The sequence below is a fragment of the Erpetoichthys calabaricus genome, chromosome 11, assembly GCF_900747795.2.
Source record: "Erpetoichthys calabaricus chromosome 11, fErpCal1.3, whole genome shotgun sequence".
Lineage (NCBI taxonomy): Eukaryota > Metazoa > Chordata > Cladistia > Polypteriformes > Polypteridae > Erpetoichthys > Erpetoichthys calabaricus.
The window spans coordinates 136,090,418-136,106,236 of NC_041404.2; the positions used below are offsets into that span (position 1 = coordinate 136,090,418).

General features: G+C 49.7%; 1 protein-coding gene across 1 annotated transcript in view; it reads left to right on the plus strand.

Moving 5' to 3' along the window:
- Window positions 1-15,819, plus strand: part of LOC114660968 (dynein axonemal assembly factor 5-like) — a 68,625-nt gene that overhangs the window by 36,771 nt on the left and 16,035 nt on the right. Inside the window, exons 7-9 of the mRNA XM_051934112.1 lie at window positions 1,461-1,604; window positions 6,408-6,576; window positions 12,912-13,045. Of these exons, the coding sequence (XP_051790072.1) occupies window positions 1,461-1,604; window positions 6,408-6,576; window positions 12,912-13,045 (447 nt within the window). The remainder of the gene's footprint in view (window positions 1-1,460; window positions 1,605-6,407; window positions 6,577-12,911; window positions 13,046-15,819) is intronic.

Sequence of the window (15,819 nt, forward strand, 5' to 3'; positions counted from 1 at the left end):
ATAAAATTGAAAGTGGAGCAACTTACTATGTGGTGTGCACAGAGGCGTCCATTTTCACTTCCATGTTTCGCAGACTGTGCGCCTCCCGGCGGCACCCAAAGCAACTGCCACCTCTGTCCAGTATGCGCCCGGTCCCAATGGCTGCCAACGTACCTTTGCTTTACAAAAATGGCTGCATATATAGATGTACTCATAATAGGATGCCATTGCCGAAAGAGTTAAAGTTTATGTAGCGCCTTCTCATGTTTTACACGTTTTACGGTACAATTTAAAAAAAAAAAATTTTTAAATCTCATATTTGGATATAGCGCCTTTCCATCACAGCTGCCATCATTTAGAGTACAATATTTGCATTTTTAAGTGTGAGGTTATATAGCACCTTTCCATAGTGAATACAATGTTTTTTTCTATAGCTCAAAATCGCACACGAAGTGGGCTTTCACAGGCCCTGCCTCATGACAGCCCCCCAGCCTTGACTCTCTATGACTCTCTATGAAGACAAGAAAAAAAAAACTCTTGTAGGGGGGGAAAAAAATATGGTAGAAACCTCAGGAAAGGCAGTTCAAAGAGAGACCCCCCCCCCCTTTCCATGTAGGTTGGGTGTACAGTGGGTGTCAAAAAAAAAAAAAATAAAAAGGGGGTCAACACAACAATATACAGGATACAACACAAGTGTGCCGTCTAAAGCTGCTTTACTGTTCGGTGGTCAAGTTGTACGTTTTTTATATAGCGCCTTTCCCTCACAGCTGCCATCTAAAGCACTTTTGCATTTTCAGGGTAGCTGTCTTGTCGTTTTTACGTCGGCACCTTTCCAAAACGAGAACCAATGAGAGCCGTTTAACACTGCAATTGTTTTGTCATTTTTATAAAGTGCCTTTCCATAGCAGGCCATACTGGGCTGCAGACAGGGGCCCACATATCTGGAGAAAGACCTTCACAGGGCTGCTGCAACACCACCATTGTGAACACAGTGCTCTGCGGGGTCCTGAGCAAAGTCCCGCAAAAGCCAACTTTGTGGTTCACCTGTCCATGTTTTACTAGCTGTGGCAGCAGGGGGCAGCAGACGCCTCCCTGGCCAAACCCAGTCCTCACAGGAGGAGGTCCGGCCTGAGCCCCTGGTGGGGGTCGCTCTGTTGGCTGCTCCACCAAATGGAAGGCTTTAGCTGCCCCCTGCTGGCCACCCTGGTGTATAACTGTGTGCCCCGGAGCGCTCCATTGTCAGCAGGTCACTGCGCTGGCCTCCACCCCACTTTAGACTCCTATAGAAAGGCGCCCACTATATGCCGTGCAGTCTGAGCTGGGACCCTGTGATTGATTTCTGTCTGTCCTTCTCTTTGGTTATTTGTCTGTCAGTCTGTGTTTGTCTCCAGCTGTATTATAATAATGATGATGATAATAATAATCATTCTGTTTTTCCTTCTTCTTTCTAATTCTTTTCCATTCCTCCCTGTCATCCACAGCTGGCGTTTCTGGAGCAGCTGCTGAGTTGCGTGCAAACGCTGGTGACGCAGTGTGGAACCGACGTCGGCGAGATCAGCCTCCAGCTGCTCAAAGTGCTGCTGACCATCCAGGCCCTGACGTCCGACCCGCAGCTGAACGACAAGGTGGGACCGGCGCTCCTCCGAAATGACAGGTGGCTCTGCTGTGACACAGAGGAGTAGAAGAGGCGCTATATAAGTGAGAGTTCTGAAAGGAGCTAGCTGTAGGAGAGATTGTGAAGGCATTATATATAACATTGGAAAGGGCACTGGGTGACAAACTGACAGATGGAAAAGGCGCTATATAACCGATAAGAAGGAAGCTGTGTGTCACATAGATAGTAATACATGATAGATTAATAGAAATAGAGGCACTAGAAATGATAGAGATGAGCTAAAGAGTAAAGGCCTGTTATAATAGATGAATAAATTTAAAAAGGCGCTTTATAGCAGATAAGTAGTTATGAAAGGAAATGATCTCATTGAAAGTGATGGCACTATATAATAGATCATTAGATAAAGTGAATGTCCTGCGGTGGGCTGGCACCCTGCCCGAGATTGGTTCCTGCCTTGTGCCCTGTGTTGGCTGGGATTGGCTCCAGCAGACCCCCGTGACCCTGTGTTCGGATTCAGCGGGTTGGAAAATGGATGGATGGATGGATAGATAAAGTGAAAAGACGCCAGCTAGGTACATATAAGAGGAGCTGTAGAGTAGATTATATGATAGACTGGTATAAAGAAAGGCACTATATAACAAAAAAAAAAACTATAATAGACGGATAGCCCTGGCATTATACAGCCAATACATTGTAAAGGCGCTATATAACGGGCAGTCCCTGAAGGTTTGAGGTGGTGGTGCTGACCCCCATTGTCCTGGTGGTCTCGGTCTTTCACGGTTACGTGTCCACAGCTGTGGTCTTGGGGTTGGGTCGGTGTCCTGGCATATAACAGATAGATTGACAGAGAGGCCTCGGGAGGTGCTGGCACCTTTGGGCGGCACCCCATCTATCACCAGGTTGCTCACCTGTGCCTCGGAGGAGCCCTCATTCTCTTTTATGGAGCTTAAATGTTAAATTCAGCTGCCCTTTGTAGTTACGGCGGGTGACTTTTGACCACCTCTAGTGACTGACGTCCAGTGATTTCTCGGTGGTCTTCACTTTTTTCATGTGTGTTTGAAACACAATGGGGCGGGGGTGGGGGGGATAGGGGGGTGCATCATTGGTTGAGTCGGGAGCCAAGCACTCCGGCCACATGAGCCTCAAGCCCAGAATGCCAGTCTGTGCCGAGGCAGCAGTGGGCGCCACCGAGCCCCGTGTGAGGTGATGCCTGCGCTGTAATCACGGTATGGCACCATATTCTTTAAACAAGAGTGGGCTTGCGTTGGACCGCGTGTCGTTTTTTCCGAGCGATTTGGCTGCACGGTAATTGAAAAGCGAGGCGTTTCAGAAAACAATTTTAAGACCGTGATAGAATGGAGGAATGTGCAACATAATAATGCGGCGTGAACGGAGACGACGACTGTAACGATAATGTGGGGTTTGCACTTGCGTCTGCGTATCCTGGCATGCCGTCCTCCAGCAGCTGCTCTTTGTTTTCTGCTGGCATGGCCCAGCGCCTGTAAATCGGTCACAGCCGGGCCAGAGAGCCGCCATGTGGCGGTGGGCGCCTAAGTGATCATTTTCAAACTTGAGTGGGTACCCACCTGGATGGGATTATTGTCTTATTAAAGACGTGCTGCCATCTCCTCACTCCCAGCTGTGTACAGTGTGCTGCCACTAAATGGGGCCATTGGTCAGCTCACCTGCTGGCCACCACTTGTCCCCAGTATAGTGCTGCACATGCCCACCGTAAGTGCCCCCATTCACCATTCTGAAAACTCACTGGCGACAAGGCTGAAAGCAGTCCATCAGGGGGCACCACAAACACGACACCATTTTACACTCGTGCCAGCCAAGTCCTCCCCATTGCCCTCTGCTGGGCTGATCCTCTCATTACTCAGTAGAGTCCCACTTGGCAATAGCATTCTGGCAGCAGGTGCCTGCCCAGGAGGGGGCGTCATTTGCAGTCCTGCCATTAAAGTCCACACCGGTGGGTATCTACAAGCTCACTATCTATTGTATGGCTCCTCAGTTTAGTGCCCTCTTCCGGGGCAATCCTCTCATTACTCAGTTGAGCCCATCTTGGCAACAGCATTCATAATGCAAGTCCGTATCCTGGGGGGTATATGGGGGGGGCACTACAAACATGGCCCTGCACCTGTAAGTATTTAGAAGCTCACCAGTGCCCCCTACTGGGCTAATCTTTTCCTTCCTCAGTCAAGCCAGTCATAAAGGAATCGCCAATACTGGAGGGGGCGCCACAAACACAGCTGTCCATTAAACAACCCGGTGATGGCTTCAGTTACAGTCATGGCAGCAACATCCTCACCACTGAGTGGCCCCGTGTACCAAACTCGATGTCAGCTGTCATTCTGCCAGTCGCTGGTGACGTGTGCACAGCAGGAAGCAGCCCAGTAGGGGGTGCCATAATCTCAGCTCCCCCTTACAGTCATGGCAGCAAAATGCTAACTGCTGATTATTAACAAGCCCACTGGGGTCCTAATCCTGACCTCCTTCGTAGAGTCTAGTGTGGTCTATGTATTCACGTGGCAGGCACTGGCCTGGAGGGGGCAGCACAAGCGCAGTGAATGCCACTCGGCATGTCATCCGCCATTTTTAGTTAACTTTGCACCACAACTTCATTACTATAAACTTTAGAAAATGCCATGCCAAAAAAAAAAAAAAAAAAACACTTTTGGGTCACGTGGATTGAAAATTGGCCACTTGATCGGCGCCATCACTGCGGTCCACTCTGTTCGGTGGCTTCCTCCGCGTGCCTGAGGTTCTCTGTGTGAAGAAATGTGTTCTCCTTGGCTCCACCCTCCTGTTGTTGGCCACGCCCCCAGTTGTAGTGCAAGTGGAGAGATTTAAGGGGGGGTGGGGGTTTCTGAGAATGGCTGCTCCGGGCTCAGCTGTGCTGCCCTGGTGGTCCGCCCTCCCTCCGGGGTTTTCTTCACTGCCCACTTTGACTGAACTGCCTCTTGGTTGCTGGGGATTTTTGTGCCTGTCTGTTTGCCCACAACTACAGTGGATTCAGAAAGTACCGAGACCCCCTCACTTTCTGCACACTTTAATGACAAGGTACAGCCATGTTCTCAAAAAGGTTTGTACAATTTAAATGTTCTCACTCAGATATTTAGAGCCTGAAGGCGGTACTTTCTAGAAGCCGTTTCTTCGTGGCTACGTCTCTGTAAGCTTTGCACACCTGGATTTGGGCAGCAGATCCCATTCCTCCTGGCAGACCTTCTGAAGCTCCAGCAAACCGCCATCTTTAAGGTTTAAGTCTGGGCTTTGGCTGGGCCACTTGTGGACCCTCGGAGACTTGTCCTGAAGCCACTCCAGCTTCTGGCCGTTGAACCGTTGGCCCAGTCTGAGGTTGCGGGTATTTCTTTGAGGTCTTCGCTGTTTGAGTGGCATTGCTCAGCTGGTGAGGGGTTCCTGGTTTCCTCCAGACAAGATGCTTGGAGTTTCATCAGACCAGAGAGTCATCTCGTTTCTCACAGGAGCCTTTTTACAGACTTCAGGTGGGCGTCCGTGTGCCTTTTACAGAGGAGGGGCTTCCGTCTGACCACTCTGCCCAGATCAAGAGCGTTACAGTGATGGTTGTCCTTCTAGAAGTTTCTCCCATCTCTATGCAGGTTCTGTGGCACTCCGCCTGAGTGACCTCTCCCACTAAGGCTCCTCTCCCCCCGATTTTTCCGTTTGAGCGGGTAGCCAGTTCTTGTCCCAGTTTAAGAATTATGGAGGCCACCATCCTCTGGAGGACCCTCAGTGCTGTGTCTCTGAGCTCTTTAGGGGACTCCTCAACCTCCCGGCTTGGCTTATGTTCCTCTGTAGGACCCCCTATAGATGAGTCGGCTGTGTGTCCGCTAAACTGACCGCAGGTGGGCTCCACACGAGGCGTAGAAACATCTCAGTGGTGATCAGTGGGATGGGAGGCACACATCAGAGGCTCTGAATAGCGACGACGGGATAGTTGAGGTGGAAAGTTTGAATGGATTTGCAGAAATTGCTGAGACTCTCGTTCTTCGCTTTGTCATTCTGAGAGAGTTGAGAGGGAAAATAAAATGACTTGAACTGACTTTAGCAGAAGGCTGCGACAAAATAAAATGTGCCAAGGTCAAGGGGCTCGTTGCTGCCTGAAGGAGGCGCCGTAGTTCCCCTTCTTTTCCTCATTTTAAACACTTTGGGGTCCTCTAAACCAGCGTCTACCAAGACCCAGTGTGTGTGCGTGACTCACCTTGGGGGGGAGGGGGTCCCCTCCGTGAATTTACTGCAGTCACTAGAAGTATCGGGTGGGATTGTCAAGGACTCCACCTCCCTGAGTGGTCTTTTCTTTTTTTCCACGACCACTCTGGCCACTTTCCCAGGTGAGCCCTCCGTCACTGTTAACCTCAGCCTCGATGTCCTTATGACCGGTGGTCCTTTTTAAAAGCGGGGGTTGGAGAGGTCATCTGCAGCGGCCCACCTGTGATGCTGCTACTGGGAGTCAAGTGCGCGAGTCGGCATGGAGGGCTTCGTCCAGGGTGGGCCACGAGCCCCACATTGGGAACCGGCGGCTGTGAACTTTCTGTTTAGTTTTGTGACACTGAAGATGTAAATGTTCTACTTGGAGCCGTTTTTTATTTTTTTATTCTATTTCTTTATATTTTAATTTAAGGCTTTGAGTTGTGTTTAAGTTTTCGCCGTCCCCCATTGGGTCAAATCCCAACGGAAGTGGAGAGGGCAGCCCCCCAAACTGTGCAGCAGGAGTACCACCTCCACTTGGTCACTTTGTTCCTCTGCCAAGCCTTAAAGCGCCTTTCACTTTCTGCCCCTTTCTACTTCACAGGTTGTGGAAGTCCAGGGTCTACTGTCGAGGCTTCAGGGTCTGAATGGGTTGGCAGATTTGTACCGGCGGCACATGGCAGAGCTGATGGCGTGGCTTTCGGTCGGTCACCAGCGGTGGACCAGCTACTCCGTGGAGAGGCTGCAGTTTGAGACCCTCCTGCTCCAGTCAGGTGAGATGTCCACGAACAGAGGGTCTTCTCTGACTTGTTCAGCGGGAGTCTTGTCATGTGAAGTGACTTAGTCAGGGTCACACAGGGAGTCAGCGCAGGGGATTCTAAATCTGTGCTCTTATTTATATAGCGCCTTGACGTCCGTTGTAAGAATCACCACATAGTAATGTGAAAACTGACACAACTTGAACAGTTTCACACGGAGTCAGCAGAGAGGTCTGAACCCTGTGAGTCTGTGCTTTTATATAGCGCCTTGACGTCCGTTGTATGACTCACAGCATAGTAATGTGAAAACTGACACAACTTGAACAGTTTCACACGGAGTCAGCAGAGAGGTCTGATCTCTTATAGCGCCTTTCCATTCTGCAAACCCTTTTTAGTCTCTTGGGACGTGTACTTTAGTTTATGAAGTTCTGTTCGTGGTGGTGGAGAGTCCACAAAATGAATGACCTCCTACTCCTGAGTCTTCTCTGCTCAGCTTACAGAGCTAATGGGAATGGTGATGTCAGGCTGACCCCGCCTCCTGGGGCTCCACCCACAAAGCACAAGAAGTATCGAGGCATTGGAATGAATGGCCTTTCCATTTTGCAAAGCTTTTTAAGCCACCTGGGACGTGTACTTTAGTTTATGAACTTCTGTGCGCCATGGTGAGGTGTCCTGAGGCCTGTCCCCCAATTCCAGCCAGTCTCACAACTGCTAGCAGCAGGCTTCTGGCCTAACAGACCCCAAACCTGGAAGTAGCTGGTAAAAATAATTAGAAATGTCCCAAAAACACGACAAAAGTCTCACAAGAGGAAGGGTGCCCTCAGCTTGTGTACTAAACTACAACTAAAGACCCTTCATAAATGAAATACTTATTATGAAATATAGAAAAACACAAGCAATAAACAGCAAACAAGTCCAAATCCACAAAGGGACAGCAGAAAAATAAAAATAAAACCGCAAAACTGACAAGAGTCCTTCACAAAATGAATGACCTCCTACTCCTGAGCCTCCTCTGCTCTGCTTACAGAGCCAATGGGAGGGTGCAGGAGTGGTGATGTCAGGCTGGCCCCACCTCCTGGGGCTCCACCCACAAAGCACAAGGAGCTATCGGGGCATTGGAATGAATGGCCCCTCACAGAAAGGACATCAAAATAGTAAAGCGAAGTAACACGTAAATACACAACACTCCGCGGTGACCCATGGCAGTCGAAGTGACATGTTTAGGGTCACACAGGGAGTCAGTGGGGACAAATTAAAAATATGAGCCTGTGCCTTTATATAGCGCCTTTCCATTAGCTGCACATGTTACCTGTTGCGACTCACGGCGCAGAATTCCAGAAGTGGAGATGACCCGATTGAACATGTGCACCTGTGCTGTTATATGGCGCCTATGAATTTTCTGCCAGTTGAGCTTTGGCTTTTCTACGTTACGGGTGACTACGGGTGAAGTGAAGTGATCAGGGTCACACAGGGAGTCGGTGTTTTTAGTGGTCAACAAAGGCGCTACATTTTTCCTTGAGGATTTCCTTTATAATTGGCAGTGCCAGCGTGTTCACTAACTTTTATGCCCGGATGGTGACGGTGCCAGCTGACCCACTCTTTTATATTTAACGTTCGCTCCCTCCATTCGACAGATGTCGGTATGACCACTGTAAACTAGCTGTACTCTTGATGTTGGTATGACCGCTGTAAACTAGCTGTACTCTTAATAAAACAACCGTATTTGATCGCCATTTGATCCTGGCGCTGTGGTCCTTCTTCCTGCCATCTTCCAAATGGCAGTGCCCTTGCAGACCCATACCCAGCACAGCCTAATCCCTGGTGGTACATCCATGCCATCTGCTTGGCAGCATACAGTGAATAACCTGGAAATCCTCACAGGCGTGTGGATGACACATGAAAGCCACAGAAGGGCCAGGCGGTCGCTTTAATGCCAGCCATGCATGGTGCCATTTTTTTTTTTCCCCCATGTGATTTTGTAGTCGCCGACTGATTTTTCTGCTTCATCGTTTCACGTGCAGTTTGAGACGGGCTGCGATGCTCGACTTCATCTTCTGATGGGAGGAATGTGTGCCATGGCTGGTGGTGTGCGCAGTCTCACTGGCCCATTTTCTGAGGTCGCTATAAATTTTCGTCGGGCATCGATCGCTGTGCGTTGTGCTTTGGCCGTTGCTCGATGTCCTTCTTATTTTCAATAATCTGAAGATCGTATAGCAACATGCATACAGCTAAATGGCCAACGACAAAAGCATTTTAGGAGTCCTTTACCAGAAGAACCTGACATAAACACACAGAGACCCCCGTACCACTAATTCTCTTTGTAAAGTAAACAGACGGGCCGTGGGGTCCGCGCCACGAGGCCAGTTACGCCTTTTTCTTTGTTCTTTCAGAGTACGTCAGGAGTTGGCGGCACAGCTCGTTTCTTTCTTTGAGTAGCCATCGTGTTTTTTCTTTTTTTTTTACAAATGTGTGAAACTGTCCACCGGGCTGTCGTGTACACGTACAGTCTGAGCCCCCCAAGTCCTGGCATGTCACACACAGCACAAATGCGACTGGCGACTGTGTCGGGCACCATGAGGAGTTGCTTGCCCGCAATTTCTAAAAGGGAGTGTGGCCCCCAAAGAGCAGGCTTGGGGGGGTTTATCGATGTGAAGCTGGGAACGCACCGCGACACAAGTGGGCTTCTGAGCTGCATGGCGACGTCTCTCCGTGTTTATGATGTTCTTCCCAGCACGCCCAGCAGTTGTTGTCTCGAAATCAGCCGTTCAGCGTAGACGTGTGAATCCAGATGGCGTCAACTGACCCCCCGAGCGCCCGGGGGCCGCCTGTGGGCTTAATCCGCTCGAGCTGTAAATCTGCGGCCGTTTACGCCGATTGTCGGGCCCTTCGTAAATCGCGCAGGTCTCTCGTCTTCAGGTCTTGATATACGGCCTGGCAGCTGTGAATCGCGCCCTCTGACAGCAGGGCAGGGCCAGGCGTTGGCTTTGATTTGTGGCCTTTTTGCCTTTTCTACCAAATTTTTATTAAAATAAATAAAGCCAGCATCTCAGAGAATCAAACTGCATAATCGTGGAATAAAATAACAACCCTGTGCCCACCGGCCGCCCCCCAAAGCACAAACAATCCCTGCAGAGTCCAGGACAAGACAACATGAGAGGAGCGGATCAGGCTGACGGGCGACTGGGCATCAGAGCCTGGGTCTGGCATTGTGGTGAGGGCTAAGGAGCACCCGGGCACTGACCAACCCATTATTAATGTAAGGACCCCCGGTTGTTACTGGCGTGGAGATTGTGGTGGGGCTCTAACCAGGGCTGTCTTAACAGCAGCGCACTGGGGCCCCTACCAACACAACCACTCAGCAGGTCACAACATACATAGATTAGCATGGGGCTTCTACATTCGTGCTGCCCCTGGGGGACTGCCCAGCGTGCCCATGAGTTAAGATTGCCCCGGGCTATACCAGAATTTTCCTCTATGCGTGCAGAATTCTGAAAAGTTTATGTGAGCTCAGCTCGCTAGTCCTGTCTGTCCTCTTTTGGCAAATGAGGTCACAAGAAAGTCAGTCGGAGCAATGGGACTCTGGTGCCCAGTTGGCATCAGATGGTTGTGATACCCTCTGAGTGCTCTTTGTCAGCCTGGATTTATATGCATTTTGTTTATTGCTGTTTTTATTATGTTTGAGAAAAATGTCCGTATGGTCTCTTTAAATGTTGTTATGCTTTGTGGGTGGAGCCCTGGGAGGCGGGGCCATTCTAATATTATCCCTGCTATTGGATCCTCCCTGTGGCTGTAAGGGGCTGTGAGCAGGTGACACCCAGCCCGTGGTCCCTTTGCTCTGGGTGGTGGTCTCCGTAAGGACTGCTTTCTTTGTTGATTTCTGGACGTGTTTTGCTTCTGTGATTGGACGAGTACTTTGGGACTGGTTAGCCTGGATGCCATTTCGGCAGCTCCTCTCTGCTCTTTCTGAGTTCTTTCTCTCTTCTAAATTAACGCTTCATTGCTAAAGATCCTCATTGCCTTTTACATGCCGGGGTTTTTGTGGGATTTCTCCCATGTTAGGCATTTCTGATTTTTCTTGGCACTCTTTTGTCTTTTAAAGCCAAAAATATTCTGGGGGGCCTACTAGGGCTGAAGCCTGCAGGTGGTAGTTGGGGACCGGGCTGTGCCACTTCTGGGCAGACTAGAGAAGGTCCTGGCCTACCTTTGGGGTTATTTTTCTCAACACCCTTCCTCCATGTTCATGACTCACAACACTGACATTGGCATCATACGGCCATAGAGGCTTAAATGTTAAGTAGAAGTGAGGGGCTCATGACCACCCACTGCTTGTCTGTGAGCTGCCTAAACTGAAAGTGCAGCATGTCAGGATTCAAGTCAAACAGCTTTGACAAGATGGAGTGACACGGAGAGAACACGCAGACGACCCCCGCGGCACAGCTTGAACTGCCCACTGCACGTCAGACCATCAGTTATCCATAGCCTGGGTTTGTGCCCTGGCTTATATTGATTTTGCTGATATTTCTTTTTTTTAATTAATATTTTTCATGTATTTGTTTTGTTTTCACAATGTTGTGAAAAAGTATTTGCCCCCTTCCTGATTTCCACCATTTTTGCTTATTTGTGATGCTTAATTGTTTCTGCCCTCCAAACAAATTTAGTCTAGTGCCAAAGACAACCTGAGTGAAGACAGTACTCAGTTTTTAAATGATCATTTAATTTATTAAAGGGGAAAAAAGCTCACCAGCACCTGCACCAACTATGTGAAAAAAGGAATTGCCCCGTAAACTTAATTCTTGGCCTTTAGCAGCAGCAACTACAATCAAACGCTTCTGGGGGGCAGGAGCTCCGTCTTGTGACGTCACTGTGATTTAAGTCTGGCCGACTCTTCTCTGCAGAATTGTTTGAATCAGCAACATGGGGTTTTTTGACTCCAAACTGCCCATTTAAGGTCCTGTCTCAACATGGGGTGCTTCTTATTGAGACCTCATAGCCAAGTTCACGTTACTGGAGACGTTCTGTCCGTGTGATGTTTAGATGCAGTTGGGCTGGCAGCCATCAAGCTTGGCTGTTTGTGTGTGGTTTCACTTAACCTGTTATTTACTTTTCATTCATTGGTTGACTAAGGGGGCAATTACTTTTTCACATACCCGAGATTTCAGTTTGCATCTTTTTAATAAATCTTCAAACCTTTCAGGTTTGTCATGATGGGTTATGAAGTGCAGACTAACAGCCAGAAATGGACAACACATTAAATGTGCAGAAGGTGATGGGGGTCTGCTGTTTCAGTCCATCGATTATAAAGCGCCTTTCCTGTCGGTAAATGTAACGATGGCTCTTCGTGCTGCTGGAGAGCGTGGGCTTGTTGGCCAGACCTGCTGTTAAAAGAGTTTCGCTGGACTTTGTGCCCGTGACAATATGGCGTCTGTGACCACTAGCTTCACCTTTTTTAAAAGTGCAAGTGCCCGATTCTGACACGTCTAGGGTGGCACCGTGTCGAGGCCCCTCCTGATCACCAGGCTGCTGTCTGATGCCAATGCACTGCCGTACTTGAAGTCAGTGAAGTTTTCGTTCCCCGCTGTGTAGCACAAGCCAGGCGAAGCGAATCAAAGGGCCGAGCTTGTTGGGCTGAATGGCCTGTCCTCGTCACCAGTTGCTCAGATGTTCTGGGTAGTACCGCATGTCTGTCTTTGTCTATGCATAAAGTCACTAAGGCGCTGGACCCTCCAGTTATAACTGGCGTCCCATCCAGGGCTTGTTCCTGCTTTGTGTCTGGCGTGGCTAGCATGGCCTCTCCCCCCCCAACCCCTAACAACCATCCCCACGACCCTGAAGAGATTTCATTGTTAGATCGATGTTTACAAATTCTGATGATTTGGACACCCGACGTGACCCTGGCTGGACCTTAATGGCCCCACTGTCACCTTTCATGGCCCTCACCACCATCTCCTCAGCTTGAGTATTTTTCTTTTCGAGTGCTCTTCACATTATGAATTTGAGTGCCTTGTCAAACGTCTTGAGACCACTGGGATGCCAGCAGTGGGCACTTCAGTCTGTCCAGTCTAAAATGAACACGGAAGTGAAGGCGGCTCAGGATTTCCTCTGTCTGGCTTTCCTATTTATAAAACCTTAAAATCTGGGAATGCCACCCAGCGGTCGTTCACAGAGGCCGGAGTGGGGGTTGGGGGGGTCCATCCTCTGACGAGTGACCAGTGCTGTAGCTCAGTGGCTCTCTGATCCCCTCATTGCGTTTAGATGACTTTTCAACTGTTTGTTTTTTTTTTTTATTTTTCTATGCTGCCAACTTTTGATGCCAATCCCCCCCCCCCCCCCTTTTTTTTTTCTTCTTTTAGGACCCGTAATCGGAGAAGCCCTCGATCTGATGATGCCCATTCTGACGGACTGCCTGCATCCCAGCAAGGACCCAGAGATGAGACTAAAGCTCTTCACCGTCGTCTCCAAGCTGCTGCTGAAGGCCGGCGACACGGCTGAACTCGGCAGGGGTAGGTGCCAGTTGTGCCCAGGTTGACTTGGCTCCTCGGGGGCGATGAAGGGCAGGGAATGGAATGCATGGAATGAAGCGGCCCATCTCCGCTGAGCCGTCTGCTGCGCACGTGTTGGCCGGGGAGGCCGGTGCGAGCTTCTCGTGAACCTCCTCTCCCTCGATCCCGACACGTTATTAAGGAACAGACGGCATCCTGAAATAGCGAGGAAGTGCTGGGCGGCAGGGGCTGCCACCGAACGGACGCAGCTGGACGGGTCTGCGGTGGGGGCCTCGAGGTGCGAGCCGATGGATGTGCTGAAAGCCGCCTCTCCGGGGTCACTCTGCTGTTTGTCCGAGGCCGTGAACTTTAATATGGGCTTCCCATGAGCGCGGCTTCCTGACAGATTTAGTTTGTTGTGATGGGCCGTGAGGGGCGGGTCTGCTTGGCATGGGTATGGGAAAAGGAGCGGTGGCGCCCCTCGGAGGCGTTAGGGAGGATGAGGCGTGTAACAAGTAGGCCGCTTTCTACCTCTTGATGCTGTCCTGCTAGACTTAATTTATAAACGACTAGAAGAGAAAATGGTCCTCGAAATCGAAAAAACAGGCCAAGAATGACAAATGGGAATCGTAGCCGGCGAAAACGAACGACAAAACGGTAACATCAGTGCGAAACGGAAAACTACGAAATAACAAAAAAAGAAAGGCATAATACTGACCTGAATGGCAAACACGTAAAGCATGTAAAAATAACGATGAGGGCAGCCACAAACCCCCTAAAAATCACAGTGCTGTGAAAAAGTTTTTGCCCCCGTCCTGACTCTTTGCTTTTGAATGTTTGTCTCGGTGATCGGCTTCAGGACTTAAGAGTAAACGTCATATGAGAGAGAGGACACCAGACGACGCATAGAACATTGTGTCTGTGCTGCTAGGTAACATTTTTAAGCTGTGTGAAAAGGTATTTGCCCCCTTACTAACTAAAGTTCAAAGAAAATCTGACTCTGCTGAATGAACCAAAACCAGGCCAGTTAATCAAAACCCACCCACATACGGACCCTCATCTGAGAGAGAAGTCATCACCACGCAGTTCTTAGAAGTTCACTCAGCCTCAGTCAAAAGGGAAGACGAAAAGAAGCCGTCAAGGAAGGACAGCCAGCCATTTGTAAGGCTCTGGTCCTCCTCCTCCTCCATTGTCTCCAAATGGTGGAGCATTTTCAGCAGTCGGGAGTTTGCCTTGGAAAAGGCCAACCTGCTCAGCGACAGAGGAACCCCAAAGAAATGCAGACCCCTCCGGCCTTAGCTAAGGATGATGTTCAGGACCCCATGATAAGAAAGGACAAGCGAGGCAGAAACATCAGTGCCTAGAAGGACCAGGCTGATCCCCAAGCCATTTGGAATAATGACAGACGTGTCAGAGGAGTAACTGTGTGGACATCACTGGGCCTGTCGTGTCTGGCATTGGACAGTAAGAACATCAGACCTGCAGTAAAACATGGTGGGGTGGGGTTGGGTTGTTATCAGATGTGGTGGTGTGTGGATACCTTGAGTTGCCACTGTGGAAGGAGCCATGAACTGTGCACTGGACCAGAATATTCTTAAGGAGAACGTTGGCTCATCTCTCCGTGACCTGAAGCTGAAGCGCCATTGGGTTATGCAGCAGGAGGATGAGCTGAAGTACAAAAAGCAAATCAGCCGGTGAATCGCTCTGAAGTTTTGGGGTGGCCAGTCAAAGTCCTGACTTGAAACCTGTAGAGATGCTGAGGCGGACAGTTGATGTTCACAGCTGTGCTAATGCAGTCCTACACAGTTGAGTGGACAACGTGAAAGACTGACCTCAAATTACTGGAAACTAAAGGTGCTGCAAGCAAGTGTTGAAATTATGGGGGCACTGACTTTTTCACATGGGTGATGGGGGGGGGGGGGTGCAGGATAGCTGTGAATAAAGAGAGTAATGCGTTAACATTGGAGCCGTGTGCTCTCTGAGCTTGCCAAGGTCATTCATTGTGTCAAACCTCACCAAAATGGGCTTTGAGGAAGGGGGCAAACACTTTTTCACAGACAACTGCCACTCCCTTGAGGTCAGAGTGCTCGCTGCCAGGGCTTACGCCTGTGCCATCATATCTTGACATCACGAGGGCCACTGAATGCCCACTGACCAAAGCTCCCTGTCTGAGACTTTAGCTGAGTTGTCACCGGTAGCCCACCTGTCATGAGTGACCTTGTGCCTGTCTTGCTGTTGTCTGATTTGTCATTTTAGGTTGTTGATGGCTTTGATCCGCTTGATCCCGAGCCCGATCAGTGAATAAGGCAGAGGTGCGGGGACCACCCAGGGGGACTCTCGTGTCGTTTTTTTTTTTTTTTTATAACGCAGCACTGGTTTGTTATTAATTTTTCAAAACACTTTTCTTTTTTATGAGTGCCCTTAATTATAATGGGATTGAAGAGCAGCAACAAGAGTGCGGGGTACATGAGGTGTAGGGGGGGCTACAGATGGGGACACAGTGAGCGCCACCTCACAGCAGCCAGCGGTCCACCTAGGGGGCAGCAGCTCAGACATGACGCCAGGTTCGAGAAACCCCCAAATTAAATGGGACTCCTTAAAGCCCACCACAACTCTGCTCAAAGATGCAGTCTGCCCACCACCATCTTGCATACAGCAGGATCTCTCAAGCCCCAGAGCGGTGGTCCTGCCGTCCTGCACACCTGTAGCACTAGAAAACAAATCCATAAAGTAAATCAGATAGTGGAAGGCGGATTACCTAAGGCCCAGGAGCCCCCAC